Source organism: Melospiza georgiana, chromosome 6 (genome assembly GCF_028018845.1).
Source record: "Melospiza georgiana isolate bMelGeo1 chromosome 6, bMelGeo1.pri, whole genome shotgun sequence".
Lineage (NCBI taxonomy): Eukaryota > Metazoa > Chordata > Aves > Passeriformes > Passerellidae > Melospiza > Melospiza georgiana.
The window spans coordinates 8,935,748-8,960,047 of NC_080435.1; the positions used below are offsets into that span (position 1 = coordinate 8,935,748).

General features: G+C 40.3%; 1 protein-coding gene across 2 annotated transcripts in view; it reads right to left on the reverse strand.

Moving 5' to 3' along the window:
- Nucleotides 1-5,318: 5,318 nt before the first annotated feature.
- EXT2 (exostosin glycosyltransferase 2) overlaps nt 5,319-24,300 on the reverse strand; it is a 73,860-nt gene continuing 54,878 nt past the window's right edge. For both annotated transcript variants that reach the window (XM_058026468.1, XM_058026467.1), the window contains 5 exons: nt 23,719-23,885; nt 16,653-16,796; nt 16,006-16,134; nt 14,739-14,821; nt 5,319-8,071 (listed from right to left, as the gene is read on the reverse strand). In XM_058026468.1, the coding sequence (XP_057882451.1) occupies nt 7,933-8,071; nt 14,739-14,821; nt 16,006-16,134; nt 16,653-16,796; nt 23,719-23,885 (662 nt within the window). In that variant the 3' untranslated portion in view covers nt 5,319-7,932. The remainder of the gene's footprint in view (nt 8,072-14,738; nt 14,822-16,005; nt 16,135-16,652; nt 16,797-23,718; nt 23,886-24,300) is intronic.

Consider the following 24,300-nt stretch of genomic DNA (forward strand, 5'->3'; position numbering starts at 1 on the left):
CTTTTTTTTTTTTTTTTTTTTTGGAGGTGAAGGGCTGGAATTTCCAGTCACCAGTTTTTATTTTTCCAGGTTTTGAAAGGAGTGAGAAGGTCCCTGCTTCCCAGCCACCATGGCCAAGGGGGCACAAACACTGTTGTAGTTTTGGTTTGCAATAAACTCCTTCTCTTCTCTCCTCTCAACTGCAATCTGGCTGGTTTGTTCCTGACTCATGACAGATGAAATGTGATCAGAGGGGCCTCCAAAATCTCACGTTAATTGAAGCTGGCAAAAAATACTAACAGTGCCCTTTTGAACTGCTGACGCAGTCCAGAATGGATTAGCCGGGGGTAGATTAACAACAGGTGGCAGCTCACGGGCTGCCGCCTCTGCCGTACAAAGCGCTGGGCAGGAGCCAGCGGGCGGGCCCGGAGTGCCCTGCGGCCGCTCCCGCCTCACCGGGCCCCGCCGCCGGCGGCAGCGCCTCGGCACCGCTCGGCACCCTGGCCACGGGCTGGAGAGCAGGATGGTCCCCTTGGCTTACTGCTCCGCACTTGCTGCTTCAGCAGAGCTTAAGCCTCAGAGAGCTCCTGCAGGTCTCCCAGCCCTGCTCAAGCAGTCCTTAATGAGGCAGCCGGTAATCCCAGCTGACACAGGGAGAAGCTGACTTGGCAGCAAGAGGCTGCAGAACTGGGGACCCTCAGGTCCCCATGTTGTGGCACCACCCCTTTTACACAGCACAGTCGTGCTAGGGGTACCAAGCACAAGGTCTCTTGAAGCCCTAGGAGAAGACGCCTGGGGCTGGCGGTGTTTCCCATATTCCCACAGGCCATCACACTCCCTCTCATCTCCACCTTAGCAGAGGCACCCAAGCCTCACCCACCCTTTTCTCGAACTCTGTGGGTCTGTAGGGTTTCCCAGAGGTGCCTGCCTGCAGCCAGAAGCTGCTCAGTGGGCTGGGGGGCAGACTGAGCCCTCTGGGTTTCACTTGTCCCCACACAAAGGGTTTGTCTGGGCCCCGCAAGTTCACAGGGCACAGATCTTATCCCACTGCAGGGAAATCTGCATTCTGTGAGAGCCCTTTCTGTGGCTTGCACTCCATCAATAAACTCAGCTGCAAAACTGTTTCCTTCGGACTGCACAGACCCACCAGCACTGGGCCCAGTAGGACCCAAGTCCCTGTACCCAGATGCTGGGTGGACTGGAAAGGGCCTGTCTTGCCCAGGCAAAGCTGAGAAGGTGCCCAGCAGCTGCCAACAACCCACCAAGACCCACAGAGCCCCTCTGCCCTTTCCATCACTTGTCTGGGAGCATCAGCTTGCTTCAGATGGTGCATGGCTGTTTTCTATCTCACAAAGAAATGGATAATGCAGGTGCTTTTGCAAGCTTATCCATTCCTCTCACTTGTAGGAGAAAAATTCCTTCCCTCCCCAAGCACTCAAAGCCAGATTCTCCAGATGTTGGCAGAGTTCAGAGTGTTGAGAGCCTAAAGCCAGTTTCAGTAACATCCTGCTTGTATGGGTTTACATCAGAAATTGCTCCTGGCCTAAATGATGCCAAAGAACTAAAAAGTCTTTCTCTAAACTAGATAGTGGCAGAACCCAGATTAGAAATGTGCGTTTTCCTCTTGAAGCTGCACCTTCTTAGTGGAGTTACAGGAGTTATTTAAAACACATGGAAAAATTTCTCTCTGGGAGATGTGGCTACAGCTCCTAGGTTAACGCGTTCCCTCTCTGCTGGAGAATATGACTTTGAGGCAGGGCAAAGTTCGGCCAGTTTAAATGAAAAACAATTTTTTATTCCTGTAAACTAAACAGATTTGCCTTTTTTTCTTCCTCTTTTTAAAAGCAGGTTATTAACCTTTAAGCAGATGGATGTTCAATAATCTTATTGGCAAGGAAGGTAACAGCCATGCAAGGTGCATCTACTTATGGCCAGCTGGAGCCCACATGTAAAGGTGTTGCATTTAATCTGAGACAAACAAGTGTTTATTATTTGTGAAAGGATCTTCCACTTTCTCTTGCTTTGCAGTTCGTAACTTACTCACAGGGCAAAGACAGATGCTCTGAGTTAGCAATCTGCTCCTTTTGCTGTAGCCTTACTGAATTCCTGGATCTCATTTTACGGTCCTTTCTCCTTAAAACCTTTTCCCCCTCCCTGTTTGTATGAAGTGTGGCAAAGCAGTTATTGTTCCCATCAGTCTGCAACTGAAGGCACCCAGCACTAACTAACTATGGTCAGCACCCAGCTGAGACCTGCCTCTCACCTTCAAAGAGAAGTTTCACAAAAGAAGGACCTGTAAGTTTACAAACAGGCAGCCAAGCAGGTGAGAAACAATGGTTTTCTTGAGTGTGTGGCACATATACACATGGGCACATGGGAGAGAACACAGCTGGTGGCTTGAAAAACCTCAGGCATCTCTCCAGAGCATTACGGACTTATCTCCTGGATGAGCATGAGGTATTCACCCTGGGCAGCTGGATATCTGTAAGTGGCACTTTGTTCAGTCAGTCCCAAGCTTTTTTGTTTTACAGGTTCCCATCACTGCACAGAATGACAGTAGGGGCTAAAAGAGATAAGCTTCATCCTTAAAAGCAAAGGATGCAACAGAAACCACACCTTGTAATGACACATGGAAGACCTCCTCTGGGTCTGCATATCTCAAGTTCTTCATGCCTTCATTGGTCAAATGATCCAGCTTTGACCTTTGTCCAGACCCCCTCAACTGAAATTTAGGTTAAAAAATCTACTAGATGTGACTTAATAATTATGCTGGTATTTTCTTAGTCACAACATCCCCCCTGCACAGAGTCTGGTACTGAACACTGACACAAGTTTATAGACCTAATAAAATCATAACCAAGTTGCACTGATCTCTGTCCATGGTCAGAGTTGGTATGCTTGTCTGGAGCAGGAGCACTTCCTGTTTATGCAAGTAAACAGGCATTTAGCATGACTAAAGGAAATTTGAAGGACAATTATGGGATCCTTTTCCAGACAAATGAAGACAGCAAACAGGCAACCTTGCAGGAAGAACCTTTGAGCTGCACTGCTTTCAGTCGGAAAACTCCCTTCGTGCTGCTAGCTCCAAGCCAGTCCACGTAATTGCCTCAATTGTCCCTGTTATCCTTTAATGGGAAACATAACTCACTTTCAAAGCAACCACAAGAAGCTGCAGACAGGGGAATCCTGAAGATCAGCAGAGGTGGGACTGCATTACAGCCATTTCCATCAGGCTGAAATTACACAGAGTGCACCAGGAATGTCTCTAAATGGCTTCAAGCCAGGGCCCGCTGAAGCCTGCTGATTCTTAAAGTCAAGGCTAACAGTCCTCTGCCTTGGTAGAGAGGAACCCAAAACTCCAGACAAACAACAATTCAGACAAAAGTGTAGCTGTTCTGCTAAATCCCAGGCTTGGGATACTGGTGTTCAATCTTGTTTTTACCCACACATCTCCAAAGAGAATCTGACTGCCTCTCTCTGTTTCCTTATCTGCAGCTACAAGTAAGAGGCTGATCTTACCCATGCAGGAGGACCATAAAGATCAATTTCTTGCACTTAAATACAGCAGTGGCAGGCATCATAAAAAGAACTTACACTGTCCTACAGGCACTCCCAACAGCATGAGACACAACTTAAGGACCCGTGACTCAATAGCAAAACAAATGTGTTTTACCTGAATTTTCTGCTAAGCAAGTGCTACCTCTGTCATGTGCCAAAGTCAGCAAGAGGTTTGAAGTGACCACCTGCTCATGGGATAACCTGCAGATCCCATGAAGTATTGTGTTTGGTATTTTCTGGCAGGTTTTCACAGAAATTATTATTTTCAGCCTAAAAATTGAAATTAAAAGGCAGTATAGGCGAAATACTTGCCAGGATTTGCTCTGCTCTTCTCAGCTTTTTAGGATCAGACTGAAGTTAGCAACTGGACCAATTGGAATTGGGAAATTGCTCATTTTCTAGCACAGATTTAATCAAACATAAGGTTACCGATTGTTTTTTGTGATTCAAGTACGTGGATGAGACTACCCCTGACGACAAGAACTACACAGTTTACATTTTAGTTTACAAAAGAACATGTTTTGCAGCAGTCATAGTAAAATTTAAGTATGCAAATCTTCAAAGAGAAAAATGAAAAGATTCATACTCACTCTGTCTGATTCCATTTCTTCATCAGCACCATCGATTTAGATTTTCTTCCATGTATCATGCTTTGGTTGTGAGAGCAGCTTCCATGTAAGAGGGCTGGACAGATTTATGCAGTACCCATTAACCACTCTGAGAACTTTCCGGATCAAAAGATGCTCTATCTGTGAGAAGTACCCAATGTATCAGACATTTGTTACGGAGGGCATTCATATCAAATCTTGGAGACATATTTAACATTAAAATTGCCCTTCTAAATCCATTTTCATGTGTCTCATTATAGCATCTTTTTAGAATGCTTCAATACTCACCAATACAGCCTAAAATCAAAATGAGTCAGAAGTACTGAGCATCACTTAAATCCCACCTCACAATTATTTTGAAATGTGTCTCTAAAGTCCTTGAGTTTAAAAGACCCTTGAATGGATAATTAAGAGGGATAAACTTGTTGCTACAGCATATTTGAACCACATCAGCAGAAGCATGATGGATGGTAGGAGGCTCCAGAGCAGGAGTTAGAGATGGAAGGACAGAGTCATTCAAAACATTAGGGCCTGAATCTTCACATCCTGTAATAAGACAGTGGAGCCGTGAGGAAGAAAAAACTCTTGCATTATAGGAAGAGTTAGTGATGCTAAAAAGGCATCCTTAGGACTCCCCATGACTGGCAGAGCAGCCCCTGCAGCACGTTCCCCTTGCTATGCACACGCAGCAAGGTGTGCCATGCACACACTGCCCTTTTGCAGCATGATCCACAGGGCTTCTGGAAACAAAAAGCTGCCACCACATTGGATTCCATAATCTCAGAGACTCAGCCAAAAATCTCTTCTCAAAGGCACAGTTATTTAACATCTGCTGTATCTCTTTGCAAGAAAAAAAAAAACACAACAAAAACCCAACCTGTTCTATATTTCTCCAAGATAAATGCTATTGTCAAATCTTGGCAGAAAATTAGAGTAACAACTACTCTCCCCAAAAGGTGACTGGGATGCAGACCAAACTTCTATTTTCAAGACAGCCGTCAAACTGCAGTTATGGGAAAGACAAAATATTGACAGACCTTTCTGAAATGCATTGTGAATATTCAAGTTTAGCACAGATTTATGTAGTAAAAGAGCTTGTCACTTTAATTCTCCCTTCTGAATTAATTAATGTTTCCTTGTGCCATTCCAGAAGTGAAATACAATAAACACTCATGTGATTGAATTTTTAATATACAATTATCAAGCTTTTCTGGATATCATATATACAATGAAAAGTTTAAAATTATCTTAATTTAAAGATTGACAAAACCCCCGCTGTAAATCAGACATACAATTAAATCTTACCTTTACAGAATTTGCATCAAGAACATCACAATAATAAATGCAGAGAGCAAGTAAGAAGGCAATTTTACAATTTTTCTTTATGGTCAATTGCCCAATTTTCTCCATGGCATTAAACAGAGACAAATAGGATTGTAAATGAGCTATTTGTAAAAGGCCAAAGGATAAAACATTATTGTTAGAGGTCACTGGACATTTTGTGCAAGGGGAAACTACTCAGATGCTCCTGGATGCAGACACAAGGATATGTTACCTTTTTATTGACAGGAGATTATACCTCAGCTTATCAGGACTGGTTTGGCTGTCTACATCTAAAAATATTCAACCAAGTGTTTCAAATCCTCAGTGTCTTAAAAGACTGTGCAAAACGAACCTTTTACTGGCCTACTGAGAAAGAATCAAAAAATCACAGAAGCTTCACAACTCTGTAAGGAAGGTGTTATAACTCAGTTAAGCTGCTAAGGCCTGCCAAGCTGAGATCAGCTCCAAAAGGACAGCTAAAACTGACTACTGCACTGTTACAGGTACCCTTTTAAAGGAAACTTCTCAAGGGAAATATGCTGGTATCTCCTGATGCTCAAGCACCAGCACATAAATCAATGGGAAGATTCAAAAAGAAGGTTCATGTTAATAAACCTGAAAGGCTGCAAAGGAGATATAATGAGTAACAAACCTTCCTCTCTCTTGTGATAGCCACTGTGCAGACAGCAGTTGTCACTGCAACAGCTATCCTTTTAGCTCCCTTAGCAACTCAGGAATGAAACAAAGAGTGCAGCAAAAAACATTTACTAGTAATTAAACACTCCCAGAGAGTCAGATGATACAGTTTACAAGCACATCCCAGGGAGGTTATGAAGTGAAGCATCCCCTCAAAGCTATTGTTCCAATATGAGTTTTATTCACAGCACATCCACTGCATTGGGCAATAAGATAAGTCTTAGTGGGGGTGAGACAAATAGGAGCAGATGTTTCCTGTTTCCAGCCTGACTTTCATTTGGTTTCTGTCATTGCTGCGTATCCAGTTTAGGAGAGGGGGTGAACCATGATGTCTAACACTTGTCCTATTGTTTGGGGTTTGGCAGATCTGAGGAATAAGGTTGCTTGCACTGTCACAGAAAAACAGCCCGTCAAGTAGGATGTGTCTGTAACCAGCAGCAACAGAAGTTTCAAAAGACAGTGAAATCACACTTATCTAGCAGCAAGCATTTTATCAGTGGAGCTAGAAAAGAGATTGCTTCCTCAGCCCAACTTAGGACCCTCGTTAATACTGAAGGGCAAGAGTAACAGTCCAAGCAACTTTTATTTCTAATTTTGTTGCATTTTGTTTTCTCATTCAGGTTCATTTCAGTATGGAGAAACAATACAAATGTTCCTAAGAAATGTAAATCTTCTCCAAAAGACTTCTTAAGCTATATGTTTCAGCCTGTGGCAATGGGTTCCTTAAATTACAACCAAAGACACAATAGTTTTTCCAACAATGGTAACTTACAGGAGTTTGTAAGTGTGCGTTAAGAGTGTCTTACACATACACATGTGCCTGTACATTGAAGCTGGAACTGGGAATTTCTGCAAATATAGAAGGTGTTTTACAAATTAGTACACAGCTTGCTGAAGAGGATTCAGACATAAAAAACTTATTTCCCTATGGATGGCTACAAAGTAAAAGTGTAACCTGATTGCTGGTTTTATAATTCAGATAAAAATATAAGAAGACTAAAGACAAATCATTTTATGTATAATACAACTAGTTCTGATAGAGAGTCAGAGTCTTTTGCACGAGTGCAGCAGAAAACCTGAGATTTACACAGGAAGTGCAGCAATTGCAGTTCTGTCCTGCAGGTCTCTGCTTTGAAGGAGACTATCGTCCCGGCTGCTGTGTCTCCATCTCCATCAAAATAATTTAAGTAACACAAATTGCTTTGTTCTTTAAACTAGGTGAAAACAAACAGATTTTTGTTTGTGATGTTGTAAAAAAATAAACATTTGTCTCATATTACAGAAGAAAATATTTGTTACAGTTACTTAAGACAACAGTTAAAGCTCAAAAGACAGAGGCCCACCAGCCACACAGGAAATAAACTCCTCCCGAAAGAGAACAGCTCTACATGGCAGACAGTTGCTTTAAATGGATGGGTGCTCACTAACCAGAGAGCCTGCAGCACATTTGATAGAAGAGGTCAGTCATGCCAGTCAGACCACAGAGAGCAAGATTCTGTTTTATTCTTCCAGATGCATAGCCTCCTCTGGACAAAGTGTGACATTTTTTGGAGAACCCACAAATAGATTCAACTCTCTGTGAGCAACTGAGAAGCAGCTGTCCAGATTTCAAATACAACTTTGTGCAATGTAAAAGGAAGACAACAACATTAATCCTCATCTCTCTCAGATGCAAACCCACTCTCTAGCAAGTTTTGTCTTCGGGGCCTTATATTCCTCATAGCACCTTTTCAGCTGTTGTTTTCCTCATGGAGGTTTGTCTCACTCTTTACAAGCTGCCGATATTGGGGAAGCTCTTCAGTTTCTCAGGAAAGTCATCTTTGTACAGGACAGGGTCAGCACGATGCTCCACCACTTTGAGAGGCATGGTCCCAAAGACAGAGGCAAACTTATTGATGCATTCAGATCTGGGGAAAAGGAAAGCAGTAAAATTAACAACAACTGGGCAGGTTACCAACTCCCACACCAAAATAACTGGTAGAAACCTTCCGTCTTGCACTTGGAAGTATTTCAGCCATGCTGGCTACTAATAAAGAGAGAGCCTCACTGCAGAGAGAACAGAAAAGAAGCTGGTGTTCTTTGATTTACCTATTTAATCACAGAGACGAGCAAGGGGATGCTGGCAGCAGCACATGTGCACATGGAGGTCAAAGCTTCCCTTCTCCCTCCCCCTAGAATTCCAGTCATTCTTAAAGCAATGTACATGCTGTAAACCAGAACAGATTAACTGCCAACATGTCTCTTAAAGGGCCACTGTTGGGTCAATTTCGTTTATAACGAAGGTTTTGCAAAAACCAAGGCTTTGTGAAAACAGAGTTCTAAAAACAAAAAGTCTGTCTTTTTTCAGGCTTCTTCAGAAGCTCTATCTTTTCCCACAAAAAAAATAAACACGCCTCAGAGAATAGGCAGAGCTGATTGTACTGTAATTTAAAGGTGAAGCTGAATTAAAACTATAAAATGAAACAAACTAACTAGTTTATTTTCCTTGTCTAAATAAAGATATATTAAGCAATAAGACATTACATTAGCACAAAAAAACTGAACCACTGATGACTCTTTCAGTTTTAATAATCTCAGTGTCAGTAATGTGGAAAGGAACAGCCACGTTCTTCAAAAAACAAGCAAGCAGATGTTTAACCGTGACATTGCTCCTTTAACTTTTTCACTGACGGGCGCTATACCTGTGGAAGCAAGGCAGAAAAAACCTGGCTCATCTCACCTCAGCCAATGCTCAGCTAACTTTAGCTGCCTGCTACATTAAACAGCTTTGAAGGAATTCAGATACCAAGAATCATGACAACAGTTCCCTGTACATTAACAGAGAGCTACAAGAAAACAGGTGACATTTCTTTTGCCATTCAAAGGGGAAAACAAACAACGAAGTGAGCACTTTGACTCAGCTGCAGAGACTGAAGTGCTGCAGGCGGTGGCAGAGCAGGTCTCTCACTCTCCAACCACTGCACCCTCTCCCGACCCCTGTGGAGGGTTAGGGGGTCACTACGGCTCCAGGATAATTTTCCTCATCAGGACCTGGTCAATCACACCAACTGAGTGTGACAGTTCTGTGATGGGGACTGCTCAACGCTGCCCCAAACACTCTTTTGAAGTAGACAGGACAGCAAGAGAAGTTTTCAAAATTATTTCCTCAACCACATAGCTGTTTCAAACTATAACGGTCATCATTCAGACCATTTTCTGTCCTGAGAAAAGTGTCAGAAAACTACTTCATATGAAGTGATACTTGAATAAAATATTACTACAGGTAAATGCAGACACTTCACTTTCTGCTACCTTCCCATCCTCTCATACTTCATCCTACCTCATACCTTTCTATCTTCAGATCCAAATCATTGGGACCACAAACAAATGAAAAGAAATTCAGAGTGTAAGAGAAAACCATGTACAGTGGGACACAACCTCTACTCCTGTGACAAGCACTATCTGCTCCAGTGTAGCACAGATCTGAAATAGCAAAGGAGCCACCAATGAGGACTTAAGTGAAGATGCAGGTAGATGTTCAATAATCTAAAGTAACAAGGTGAACCATCAAGAGAATGAGATTTGGACCACCAGCACTGAAAGGTTCACTGCAGTAGTTCCTGCAGACAGCAGGATGCCCACAGGATGTCCACCATAAGATATCTTAAAACACATCTGATTTTTAGATAAATTCAGACTTTCAAATAATCTGTTACTTGTAAGAAATGTGGTTAACTAATCCATGATGTGGATGTGTATTGGGGAAGACTTATGGCAGGAAACCCACAAACTTCACAGGCAAGGAGGTAGATGCACTGGGAGATGTGCATGTGAGAGGTTTGCACAGCTGCTGGCCTTCACTGATTTCTGGAATACAAGAATACTTTTAGTCTACTGGTTCAAATCCTGCCTTTGCCAGTAATGACTGAAAGACATTGTAATGTAACAGCTGCTTGGTGGCTGGTGTGAAATGAATTAGTTATCTCAGCCTACTGCCTGGCAGGCAGGTGTCCACATCAGAGCAGCCATTGTCACAACCAGAACTAAGTGGCACCCTCAGAGCAAAAGACAAAACTAAATGCATAGGGCAGACAAAATTGACCTCTTCCCTCCAGAGGTTATACTCCCAAATCAAAAGTGAGGTATTATGACAAAATATCAATATGGGATCCTTCTACAGCTGAACTTATTTTGGTGTAAAGTCAATTTAAGCCTGCCAGTACAATATCTTTAACCACCAGGAAACCATTTCATTGTTAAAGAAATGGCAAAAATTAAAAACGGAAAAATTAGTATGTTCTAAACACTCTGGCTGAAGCAGAAGTTAGCCCTCCACAAATAAATATCAAATTCAAAGATGGGAAACAGACTTTTTAAAAGAAAATACATGTCATGCACAAGCCAGAAAATGTCTTTGAAAGAAAGATACTTTCCAAAAATTTCATCTCTAGCACTGAACTAAATCACTTGAATTCTGAAGTCCTTGCCACTTTTGGACAATATAAACCAGAAGGGATATCTAGAACATAAAACACTGAAAGCTAGGTAGCCAAGAGAATGTATTGTCATCTCAATATGGAGGGCAGGTGTGTCCCTTAGTTGTGTCAATAGTTTTTCAAACTCAGAGTAACAGAGGCATATTTACTTCCAAGTATTATTTTTTTTTCTTCCATTGCTCGCAATATGCAGTTGTACTCAGCTCAATAAGACATTAAGATTGTGTAAATTTCACAACTGAGAGCCACATTACCCCTGGATGAACTTGGTATTTGTTAAGGTCTCTCTTAAACAGGTTCCTCACTGCTAAAATCCAACTACCTATAGGCTGATTTACCTGACTATGGTTAGGGTTAGGGTTATGCCTAGGGTTAGGGATTTTTAAACCAGGAAGCCCAGAGCTCCAGGCACACTGCAGCTGCAAAAGATATCTCAAGGGGAATGCAAAACTGCCCCAACATGGCTGCCACCACAGCTTTTACCTTGGGAGCTTCCCAAATCCTAGGCTGATTTACATGACTAAGGTTATGGTTAGGGTTATACCTAGGGTTAGGGTTTTTTAAACCAAGAAGCCCTGAGCTCCAGACACACTGCAGCTGCGAAAGACATCCCAAGGGGAGTGCAAAACTGCCACAACATGGCTGCCTCCACAGATTTTTCCTTGGAGCTAGCCATAGCCTAAGTCTTTTCTTATTACATGGGGTTTTGGTTAGAGTTGCAGCTAGGGTTACTGTTTTGAAGACGACGGGGAAGCCCCGAGGTCCACACACACTGCAGCTGCAAAAGACATCCCAAGGAGAGCGCTAAACTGCCACAACATGGCTGCCTCCTCAGCTTTTACCTTGGGACCATCCCAAATCCTCAGCTGATTTAGGGTTAGGGTTATGCCTAGGGTTAGGGTTTTTTAAACCAGGAAGATCAGAGCTCCAGGCGCACTGTGGCTGCCAAAGACATCCCAAGGGGAGCGCAAAACTGCCATAACATGGCTGCCACCACAGATTTTACCTTGGGACCCTCTCTAACCCTAGGCTGATTTACCTGACAAGGGTTAGGGTTACGCCCAGAGTTAGGGATTTTTAAACCAGGAAGCCCAGAGCTCCAGGCACACTGCGGCTGCAAAAGACATCCTAAGGGGAGCCTAAAACTGCCACAACATGGCTGCCTCCACAGATTTTCCTTGAGACCACCCCTAACCTAACAGGGTAACCCTGTACCTGCAACCTTTGGCCAACTGTGACCTGGGCAGTTTGCCTCTTAAGGAAATGGCTTCCTACTTTGACTCTGACAAATTCTTGCATTTCCTAAATAAAACACTGCTGTTATTGCGGCTGCAGAAGCAGCTCAGCCCTTTCCTATATTTACTGTACTGGCAGTTGCCCTCCAGATTGCATTTTAAAGCACTGTCCATTTTTGAGAACCAGATGTAAAGATGTTAAAGGCAGTAAACTTGTTGCTACTTAAACACCTGTAAATACAGGGATTATAAGACCATCTTGCAGTTTCTTCTGTGACCTGATGTGAAGGCTAACCTAGGACAAGAAGAGAATTCTTGGTTCAAAGTTTTCTTCAGTTAAGATATTTTAATGATGGAGTTTGATAACCCTGGGGACTAAAGTCTTCTATTTATCTAAAATAAATTAGACAGCAGGAAGAATAAAAGTTGGCTTTCCCTTGATTCAGTGTATTGCTAAAATAATAAAATTTCTTAATAAGAGACAGAGTTCAACTACACCATCTTCCTTTGTCTCCTCTGAATGAGTCAAAAGGCCCAAGAAAACCAATTAGTTACATATCTTTCCTGGACAGATCTCCGCAACTGAATTCTCAAACCTTTTCCATTTACAAAAACCAACAGGCAGTTGCTGGGCATCCCTCTGCTATTTCTGAACCAGAAACCTAACACTAAATGTTGTGCATGTACTTGGCAACCCTGATAAACTGTTTGTTTCACAAACAGTAGGTTGATCCCTGGATATCCGGGCAAGTAATTAGCTCAGACTACCTGTTTGTTATCTCTGAATGCTAGAAAGCAAGGAGTCAGGCACTTGGGGAAGCTGCAGTAAAGCTGAAAATGGCTCTTTGCCTGACACCTGAGGTATTGTTTCTGATACCAAACACTGTAAAGTTATCAGTACAAAGTTATTCTTTTATAATGACAAGTATTCCCTGATGCATGCACTTTTTTTCATTCAGCTTCTCTCCTGACCCTGAAAATAGTTAGTGGATGGATGGATGGATGGATGGATGGATGGATGGATGGATGGATGGATGGATGGATGGATGGATGGAGATAGATAGATAGATAGATAGATAGATAGATAGATAGATAGATAGATAGATAGATAGATAGATATGAGAGCCTTACTCACTACTAAGTTAGGAAAATTTGCTCTAGGAGTTGTTACCATTTATTATCCACTTTAAATTAATATCTAGCATAAAACTTTAAAAAAAATAATAACCCTTTCAGGTTCTCAAATAACTCCCTTATATTTAGGTAGATGATAACACAGGGCAAGAAGGCAATAGGTCTAGCAAGCAGTTTTAGTATGACATTAAGGATTTTCAAAATCAAGCCTGAATATACCTAAACTGTCTATCTCTCCAGATTCTCCTGCACTCAGACTCTACCTCAGATGTACTTCTTTGGCTGGGCAAATAAAAGTATGTGGATTTGCAGTCCATCTACTTCCCACAACCCAGTATTCCCCACTTTTCAAAACTGCAGACAAGCAAAATAACAGTTTAAACATGTTCTCAATAAACTGTCAATGACACTTTACTCTGAGAATACAAGAACTGCTATAGACATGGAAACATGACCTTTACCCAGCATCATAATGCACTTCAAGGCAAAGAGCAATTTTTTCATCTTCTGTTTTTATAGCATTTACCTTAATGAGAACCTAGTTCATAACTAAAATTCCCATGTGTTGTTGTAGCACTACTGCTACGACCACAGGAAAGCTTAACTGGCTTGGTAGCTCATCCTGTAAGCCAAGTCAGAATTCTTAGGTATGGGGGAACCTTTTGTGCTTCCCTTTTAGCTAACATTTAAGATCTACAAAATTTCCCACCCCTTTCTCAAGTATTTTCCTGCAGAGTAATTTTTACCATCTTAATGGGGTATGTTTTACTTCTGAGTTGCATACTCCTTTTTTTAATTCAGTCTTATTAAAGCCCATACAACACTTAAAATTTTCTGATTTCTACAGAGGACAGAAAAAAGTTGACTGTTAAAATGATAAGTGTCTTAGTAATGACTAGTAAGATAACCATGTTATACCTCTCCATGCAAATCTAAAATGGCCTGTTTTAAATGCAGATCAGATTTTTTTTGTCACCTCTTCGAATCAAAAATGTTGGAAGCAACCTTTAAGATCATCAAGTCCAACTGTCTGTATCTCCTGGTGACTTCTTCCCCCTGCTTATCTACCTCATCCTATTCTGTTGTTGGAAATAATTTTCCCCAAAGTTTGCAGGAGAAATGCAACAGACCAAGAAGCCTAAAGTGAGATGCCTTCATTGGTCCTAAATCTCAGGTTAATTCCACCTAATAACTGGTTGAATTAATGCTGACATTGTTAAAAAACACAACATGGAATTGTGCAGCAAATGCCCTTCACTAGTGGAAGCAATGTGCTTCACAATCCTTAGATGGAAGACAATGTACAAATATTACTTCAAATTATTTTATTAATAATTTATATCCTTTCCGCTCTTTGGTAAGCTACCAACTGTCTAGTTTAAAAAAAGAATTCATACTTATTACAGTTGATATTCCACGGCAAATAGAAATGTGGTATTACTGACAGTACTGCCAACCAAGAACCTGAACTTCATATATCTGTCCTAAAGATTTACAGCAAAGCTGCTAAAAATTGTACACTTCTAAAGTCCTTTTTTGTAGTAGTCTACCTTTCAGTGACACATCACCCATCATAGGAATAACTTATGTTGATCGAATCCATGTAACATTCTTTCAAAATTAGTAATTTATAAAAACACTATAATTTTTGGTCCTAATTTAATGAGACACAGGATAAGATTTTAGGGATCAGAACAAGGCAATCAGAGAAATAGAGAGTGGTCACTCACCTTTCCACCATGTGTGTCTGGTCCAGTGATAACCCATCGATCGCTGTGCATTCTGGACATTTGAACTTCTTTCGTGGGGTCACCTGAAGAAAGACACGCCAGATATTATCAAATATCAACAGAAGGGACATTAATCTCCTTGCACAGAGAGCAGTGCAATACCTCTGAACATGCCTGCAGTGTAAGCTGAGCTGTCCCAAAAAGAGGGGGTGTACAAAAAAAAAGCCACTCTATTCCTCCATTCAGCTCCATCTGGCCCGGCTGACTGCAAAATTCACAGGGGCCTAATAAAAACGGCTTGGAGGGTTTTTTCCTTCTGTAACTGAAAAGAAGTGGCGATGACAAGCTCCTTAATTCCTGTTTAATGACTGTTTTCTCACTGCCAAGGTCCCTGTATAAACACCATTTGTTCTTGCAGCCATAACAGCGATGAAATATAGCTTCCCATACTTCACCGTAACGTTAATCCAACAGGCGCTCTTTCGCTCTCTCCAGTTAAGAGCTGACTGGCAAACCCTGCAGGACTCTCCGAATCGCACAGAGGTGCCAAATTACTCTGCTCTGCCCTCATACAGCTCGGAAACTTTTTCAGCAAAAGCACACACTTTATCTTCTAAAGACTTTTCTAGGAAATGCAGCCACCAGTCCCAGTAAATGATGATGGACAGAAGGGAGAACGGACCCTGCTAATTGAAGTAATGCCTGGTGGCCTCTAAATCTCATTCCAAGCTGACACACTTTGAAATGAATGTACGGAGTGAATGTCTAGACCTGAAAACGTGTCGAAACATGTCAGGAAATTAATTCAGGGATAAAAAGTTCATTTAAAGCTGATCTTGCAATTAATGTTCTTGCAATTAACATTCCTATAAATCAGCTGTTGTCAGGCCACAATAGAGCGAGCTGTGGACAGTTGGCAATTTCTTTCCTCTAGCGATCTCAAATAGTTAAAATATATGTCTGTGGGCCTGTACATATACACACACATAAGTACAGCTGTCATTTAAATTATCTTCTTTTATAGCTCATCTAGATGGTTAAAATAACCACCAGAAACAACTGGTAAAAAATAATTCTCTGTTCTCGGTTAACACAAAAACTTTACCAGAAGGGCTTTTCTATCATGAGAAAGAGACCAAGACACCATACTGGGAGACAATTAGAGAAAAATGGAGGATTAAGTAACATATTAAAGTCTACTGAATAAACTTAGGTATGTATCTCATATTTTTTAATTTCATAAAGATAAACAGCAGAAAAGCCCCACCTTAATGACTGATTTTCCAGTGACATTTGCTACTAGAAAATTCATGGCAATATCTTCACAATTCATATGAGCATCCACCCAATTCTTGATGTCTCCAGGCATCTTATAGGTGTAAAGATAGTTGAAATACTGCAGAGAAGAGGGCGAAAGAAAAGATAATTTTAAATACAGATACAGTAACTATAAGACTAAATATTTCAGTCATGGAACAGCAGGCAGCTAAGTGATAGTGCCTTCAGACAAGAACTACTTCAGCAGATAGAAAATAATTTTTGGGTGCTAAACTGCTTATTATTCTTTTCCTGACGACCACAGAAATTTAATTAAAATTGGTTCTCTTTTCTGAACCTACCAGCTACAAAGATACATTCCCTGCAAAATTTGCTATGTACTTTCAGGTCATACAAACTGGCAGGAGTTTTCTAAGTTCATAAAGGTAAGAACTGGTTTTATTTCACTGTCAGAGACAAATCAGTGGTTTTCACAGCAACTGAAAGAGGTCTAGGGAAAGTTTAAAATCCATTCTACAACTGTTTAAAAGAACATAATCATAGCACCACAAAAACTGATGGAACAATGACAGAAGCACATACAGATCTTTTCTAATGTACACATTGTACATTAGTGCAGAGAAAGTTGTATATCACCTTGTGATAAAAGGCTGCCCCAGTGAGCACCATTGAGACTTCATTGGTCCATTCTGATTCATATTTCCATTTGTTCATCTCGTGGTCCCAAAGATGCAGGCGACCTGGGTATCCAACCAACCTGTCAGGGAACTCACGCCAGACCTGAAGAGAAAAAAACATGACATGCTGTTAACCAGGCCTGCACAGAAAGCAAATGCAACACATCTGCTTTCTGGAAGGGTAGCAAATGCAACACATCTGGAAGGGTAGAGTTTCAGTGGGGCAAAGATCACTTAAATTCTTCTAAGTCCAAATTCTTGGAACAAAGAGTTGCCAAGAAGGAGTACAAAAAAGAATAAGCTTGCTGTGGAAGGACCCTACAACTCAGAGAAACCATGTCCCAGAGCAAAAGGCCACTAATGGACTAATAAAATAATTGTTACAGAAACACACAAATGACTATTCAAAAAGATTTTAACTCTAACTAAACTCAAGCATAATTAAAATGAAACTTTTGATGTTAACTTCAGTAGATATGACTACAACCTAACTACTTTCACAGCTGGCTTTGGATCTAACCAACCTGCTTCCTTTGTCAGGAACTGGCTTAAATTTTAATATTTCTGGTATTCTTTAGTGGGTGCTTGGCTACATGGAAGGCTGCTTTGCCCTCGACTTGTTCCAGACAGCTGGATACAATCAAGATACCATCCTTGACACTCCATACATTATTTTATAGCTGACTACAGGATCAAATACAGTAGACAAGAACAAGGAGAAGGGCATCATTAACACAACCCCGGTTCTCCACACTGCTGGCCACATTAAATAATGGACAATTTTTGCATTAGAGAAAAAGGGAGGAAGGATTATAATTGTTTAGAGGGGTCTGAATGCTATTTGTTTGCTAGATACAATTTGTCTGCATTATTTGCAGACAAATTATTCCAAATCTATCGTCTAATCCAAATAACTGCTAGGCTTGTTTGGAAGAATGAATCTTGACTTTCTAACATACAGTTAGGTTACAAGAGTTTCTGGTTTAGGTTGGTAATGTATAAACAACAGATGCATATATAATGAAATTTTTGCATGCAAGATCAACAACAAGAACAAAGTACCTCAAAAATCCCCAAGGATCCCTTCACAAATTCTTTCATCTGTACAAAAGACAAGGGAACCCTACAGTTGAATGCACAGTAAAGGAAGTGTTATCTGGAATTCCGCCATCCTGCAAATGTCACCCCATCAGCAGTTCACTTTGGCCACTTCCTATGTGTCAGTGCATTTCAGTCGGGAGGCCTGGACTATAAGGACTCTATGCAAGTATTTTGTCATAGTAAATATGATAAAACAATCAGTTTTAAGTTACTGCTTCTGCATCTACATTTCTGGGATTTTTCATTACTATATACCTTTTCATCTATACATCTCAACACATTTTATTGCTGTCAGTTAATACAGCTTCAGAATCCCATGATGAGAGCAGTTATTATTTCAAATGTCCAGATGAGGGAACCTGCCAAAATCATACAGGAAACAAGAATGGGAACCAGATCTTCTGACTCCTTGACTTCTATTTTATCCAGAAATCAATCTTTCTAGACAGCTCTAGGGCACAAGTACTGGGATAGTATTTAGATATGACAACGCTCCAACACAGAGGGTTCTTGAAAGCAGAGATAACTTGGAACTGAAGGAAGAGAATTCATAGGACACTTACAAGTTGGTGCCATAAGCTAATTAAAACAATACAGACTTCTGGCAGGCAAGCCAGTGAGGCCTTGAGATATCTATTTTGATATGATGTAGAAAACCTTAATAAAGAACACAAAACTAAATGTACGACACTCAAAAATTTATTCCTCACTCTCCAGGACTCAAAAATTTAATTATTTAGTTTTAAACCTGAATATTAAAATGTCTATCTCCCAGCTGTTGGAAGGCACCACCACATAAGCTACTGAGGCTCAACAAAGGATTTAATGGAACACCACAGATCTGCACCGTACTGGGCTAAGAATTCTTGTAGAGGAAATGGCATGCATATTAACAGCAGCTGAAAGAAAGATTAAAGTCAGCTACTGCTTCCCACGGGAGTGCAGTGCCTTCTCAACACAGAACCCTGGATTCATAGCCCTTATAGTTTTTGCCCTTTGGTGTCATCTTCAAGAGTCTAAATGACATAAAATAGAAGCCAACTATAATGCACATTACTCATACAGATGTTCTTCTGTCACTCTAAATATCAACTCTACCCTGTAAAAAAATGTCCTGGCCTCTGACAATTGTCAGTTTGATGCATCTAAAAAATAACTATGGTGTTTTGAACAAAGATTCCCTTTCAAAGTAATGCTTTTGAAGTCAGTGGAAGAGCTTGGCTTTTTCACAACGTTCACCACTAGTTCATTCAATGGTAATTCTGGAAAGGCTCCCAGTGGCTCCATCCAGCTCATTACCCAAATCCATACATATGCTTTGTGCCAAAATTAATATATACAGCTACTGCATATAAGGAAGCTTTCAGAATAAAAATAGTGGTAATGATTCTAATACTACTCTCTATTTTGTATTACTGTCCATTTTCTTGTTTGATGGTTGCCTATAATTTATTAGTCTCTTAGGAGTACATTTCATTTTAGCCAGTGATCTTATTAGCTTTCTCAGACTAAGAAGGATGGTCTGCTTTAATACTGGTAAGGGACACATCCAAGGAAAATCCTATTGCCAAGTGAAGAGGAGGTACGCTTATTTGCTGATAAGTCATTCCAAAGACTCTGCTAGTCAACCCTAAAGATAAATATTTTTGGATGAAGCATCTCCCAGATGAAATGTCAAAAAGAAGTTCTGACTTAGTTGTTTTACTAAAAGTCTTGTAAAGGAAAACCAAAAGGAAACTATAGTAATTTTGTTTCCAAGTCAAGTTCTCAAGTGACATAAACAGTATAGCTAAAACACCCTCCAGCCTCATCTCTCCAGAGCTCTTTCTGCCTCACAGCCTCAGCTATTCTGTGCAATTTGCTGTGCCATCAGAACAGCAAACTCTCCATGTAGCCGGAAGGACAGGGAAGCATATCCTTCTACAAAACATTCTCAAACATTTATGCATTAAATTCAGTAGACTATATTAAGTCACATGCAATTCCAACAACTTAATGAACAGAAAAATAGTCAGCATTTCCAAAGCTACCATGACATTTTAAGAATGAAACACTGATTATTCTCTACAAATGAAAACAAACTCAACCCATCATACTCCTTCTGTCTTCCAGAGCCCCATCCACTCTTAATTCTTTCCCAGTCCTCAAAGGAGTGGCTTGTGCTATTACTAAAAAAATTAAGTAAAATGTAAACACAGAGTCCATTAAAGGATGCAAGATGCTTTGCACACACACATTTTGTAAAATATCATTAGTTTGAAGAAGAGCTTTAAATGTGGCCAGCAGTGAAGAATTCTTTTGTTAAGCAGAGTTAGAGTACTTGTTCTACAAAGGAATGCTGAAAACTAAACTTTTAACGTCAAAATGAGCAGGGAAGAATTCCTCTGAAGAAGTCATTCCAACTTCATGAAAATTTCAGCCTAGCAAAATATGCAATGCAATAGAGAATAGATTTTTTTAAAGAGTGACAGGGACATGAAGCACTGAAAAACAATTCTGAGACAGAATAAGATCATCTAACAACAGAAGGCCAAAAGTTTTCAACAGAATAAATGCAGATTTAGCAATACACCAAACTGCACATTTTGAGTGAAAAATATAGGCCCAGAACAATAATACCCATTTAGACTATTTCTATTATTGGTCTAATAGAAATATTTTGTCTCTGTAAGGACAAACTGCTACATAAGCATGGGATAAGAAATTACTTAATACTATGACATCTGCCCCAAGGCGAGCTGAGACACAGAGGTGGGAATGCTACAATGCTTGATTTCAGTCATGTATTTAAACACCAAACTCTTCAGAGTTGGTTCTGCTTTAACTTTTTAAAATTATGATAATCTAAATACTTGTTCCACTTCTTGGGTCTCTTTGATGCTCTCTCTGTGAACAACAAAGTTCAGTAAGTGGGAAAAAAATTATCTAGACATAAGGTTTTTTTGCAGCATCCAAAGTCATGTAACTTAACAGAACTACTTTTTTCAAAGTCAGAATGTCAAGAGTATTCTTCTGCTACCTTAATACAGCAGCACACAGGGACTATTTTTCTGCTTGCTCCAATAGATTTATGCAAGGTCATAAATCACTGTACCGTAATAGTTCACTTTTAACAAGTAAAAAATGTCTGACACTTTGAGTGTTACTATATTTTTTTATGGCTGAAAGTGTACAGAGATCAAAGTTTTCAGGGTTTTTTTTTTTTTTTAGGCTTGCTCTGTGCATTCAGAGAAGTGTGTGACAGAGAGGGTTTTGCCACATGTTTAAATGCAAAGTCTCAAGGATGTCCGGAGAGAAAAGAAAATTACTGAATGTCATGTTTCCAGCCCTTCATATGACCAAAGCAGAAGCAGACCTACTTTTAAAAGAAAACTTTCTAGTAACCTTATATGCTGCTACTGTTCCCTCTGGATTCCCCTGCAAATGAGTCAAGAGTTTGAGAGATACTTTTCTGGTAACACACACAAACAGATAAATAAATTATCACAGGCTGAGGACAATTTAAACATCTGGGAGCCAGCTCAGGCCTGTCAAGCAAGTCACAGACACTCAAGGACAGGAAAGATCAATCTTCAGCCCCTGATTTCTGTGCCAGAGAGTAGGAGCTACATCACCCACTCCCTATACGAGGAAAACTGTGTATTTCTAGAATAATTTGTTCTGTTTCTGTATTCAAAGACATTTCTATTCATTTAATTTACTGAGGGAGTGGGGGTGGTGAAGCCAAACTCAAAATACAAGGATTCAAATCACTCATAGGTTTGTCTCAGCTATCTTCTCAATACAGCACTTCAATTTTCCATCAATGTTACTGTGCAGTAAGCTGACTTCCCAGAATGAAAAAGGAATAGGATTTATAATAAAATGCAAAAAACTGCAAAAGAAATAGTTTCCAGTCTGCCAAACTAAACAATCTCATGTCCAAACAGTTACATTCACACACAGAATATAAGGACTGTTACTCAAATAGTCCCTGCAAACAAGGCACATGGCCATAAGGCCAATAAATGAGCCAGCACAATCAAATTTCTAGACCTGTTGGACTTAATCCTAGGAGACAAACAGTTTCAGGTCCTGACTATCCCCTAGTTACACTGACCACAGGGGAATTCACATCAAGTTTTCTTCACCTTATTTTTGTTTTTCATGAGGATAATTCCTTTCTGGTGTGACCAGACTCAATACATGTGATGTTACAAATATTATCCACTGAGGGTGTTAAAATCAACAGTTCAGACACACAAAAAAACAGGGTTCTGCTTCACATGACTTCTGGCTGACACAGCTGGAACTCAGCTGCAGTTTGAATCTTTGCTTCAAAGCCCTTCAAACCTGCTCTGCCAATAGCAGAACTACTTACACAGTCATTTAGGTGACTTTGTTAAGTCACTCCTTACTCTTAGGCACTTTGAGACAGCTTTATGAAAAGGGAAGTTAAATTGCAAATGGAGCAAGGGTTTATGCAGCATGCACATTATGGATCTGCTATCTTTCATCCCATCAGATCACTCTCAGAACTAGTAGTTATAAGCACCAACACAGGCAAAAGTAAGCTCTGCTGTTGCAGTACAGTGCTTAAAACATTCAGTGTAGACAACAAAGTACAGAGAAGGTCTGTGTAGCCAAAATCCCCTTCCTTCAGATGTCTTCTCTTCCTTCCATCTTTCACACTTCATGCATCAACTCACTACTCTTAACCTGGCAAGGAAAGTATTTCCTTTCTGGAAACACACATGATAGATGAAACCTCTGTCTCCACTACTTAACATCTTTGTTATTACTTCAGCATACCTACATCATCACAAGACATTTCTGGAGTCCAAAAGCTTTTTACTTGCTAACAGTCTCTTTTACTCAAGAGGGAGAAAGAGCAATATTTCACCCCACATGTACATACGCTAAAGAAATACATTCAACGTATTTTTTAAAAATATCATCTTGTATTAACTGCACTTAAGATTGCTAAAAATTGGACAACTATCACATTTCACTAGCTTTCTCCATCTCAGAGAAGCAGTTTTCATAATTTCATTCAACTTGGGTAACAGTATCATGTTCTAGCTCTCACTTAGGAAGCCCAGTGTTGTTTTGCTGTTGATAATGCATGTACAGGTGTGACTAAATAATTCAAAGCTTTCTTAAAGTATGGTATTACATTTTCTAATGTTTCTGATTTGTTTACAAATAGAGCATCTTTATCTTAAATATGCACATATAACAGTAATGATTATGGACAGTTATACACTCAAATACAAATGGAAGACAAAAAAATACCTAATTCAAAACATAGTTTTAGAAGGAAGACAACAGTGTTGCTTCAAGTGTACTTTTAACAAACAATTCAAGTAGCTAGGAAGACTGTCAGTTCTTTGTACTGCCATGGGTAACTGATTAGGACAAGCTCTCTTTTTGTCCATACCCTCATCACAAGAGCAGCTGCTGAAGCTTTGCCATTTCAAGCACATGATCCATGTGTCACCTCCTTGAAATTCTTCAGTTCTTCCTTTCACTGCACTTCACCTTACTTCGGCATGTCCCCAGGACATGGTCCCCCTCCTCTGTTCCCAACACTTAATCTCTGAAACTTGTCTTGCCCATCAAGACATGTTCCCTTGGCTAGCATTTCTGATTTATCTGAAGTTAAGAAGAATGCAGCTCAGTCTTCAGACTGCTTCCCCTACACTTATTCCATTACATTTTTTGGAGTCTTTTGGCACTCCTGTGCCAGTTACTGAAAACCTCTTAGCTGGCAGGTTTTTCAATAAAGAAATGACTATCTGGAAAACTGTTTCAGTCAGCATTGAACTCTTGTAGTAAAGAGAGACGCAACAATCTGAATTAACAGACTGCACAGTGCTTCCTCCACTTTATATGCAATGTTGCAGTGGATGGCCTAGGAGACAGGGGAAAACCAATTCTCTTACCTCATAGCCAAACTGGAGTTCATCTGAGGTTAGCATAATGATATCATCATCAATAGCCAGCACTGCTTCCGTTTCAATCTCGTCATAAGGGAAGAAGCGGTTGCTAAGTTTGTTTTCTGCAGTCCTAACAACTTTCAGGGGAACACGAATCTTTGGCCAGAGGGAATCTAGAGAGAAAAATTGAAAGAAATAGAATTCAATGTTATACTTTACTTCTGAATATGCATATCCATCTTAGCTGCTTTTTACTCTTTTCTTCTTTGCTCCTAAACAAATGTTTCTTATTGGTGAATTTACAGCAATTTCGGTTTGGCAAACATGAGAGCAATGTAGGCAAGAGACAGAAGTTCAGCTGCATTTCCCTCTGTATCTCTCAACAAAGAGCTTCATGGCAGCTACACAGAGGATAGCTGGCCCCAAACAGCAAACTTGCAACACGCACAGAGCAAGTGCAGGGATAATACATATTGGTTCAGGGCACACAGTGTGAAAAGATACTTCACTCAACTGCAACTAAAATAATTTGAAGTTGCAGTATACAATCGCTGACTGGAAGTCTAGGATCATAAATAATTTGATTAA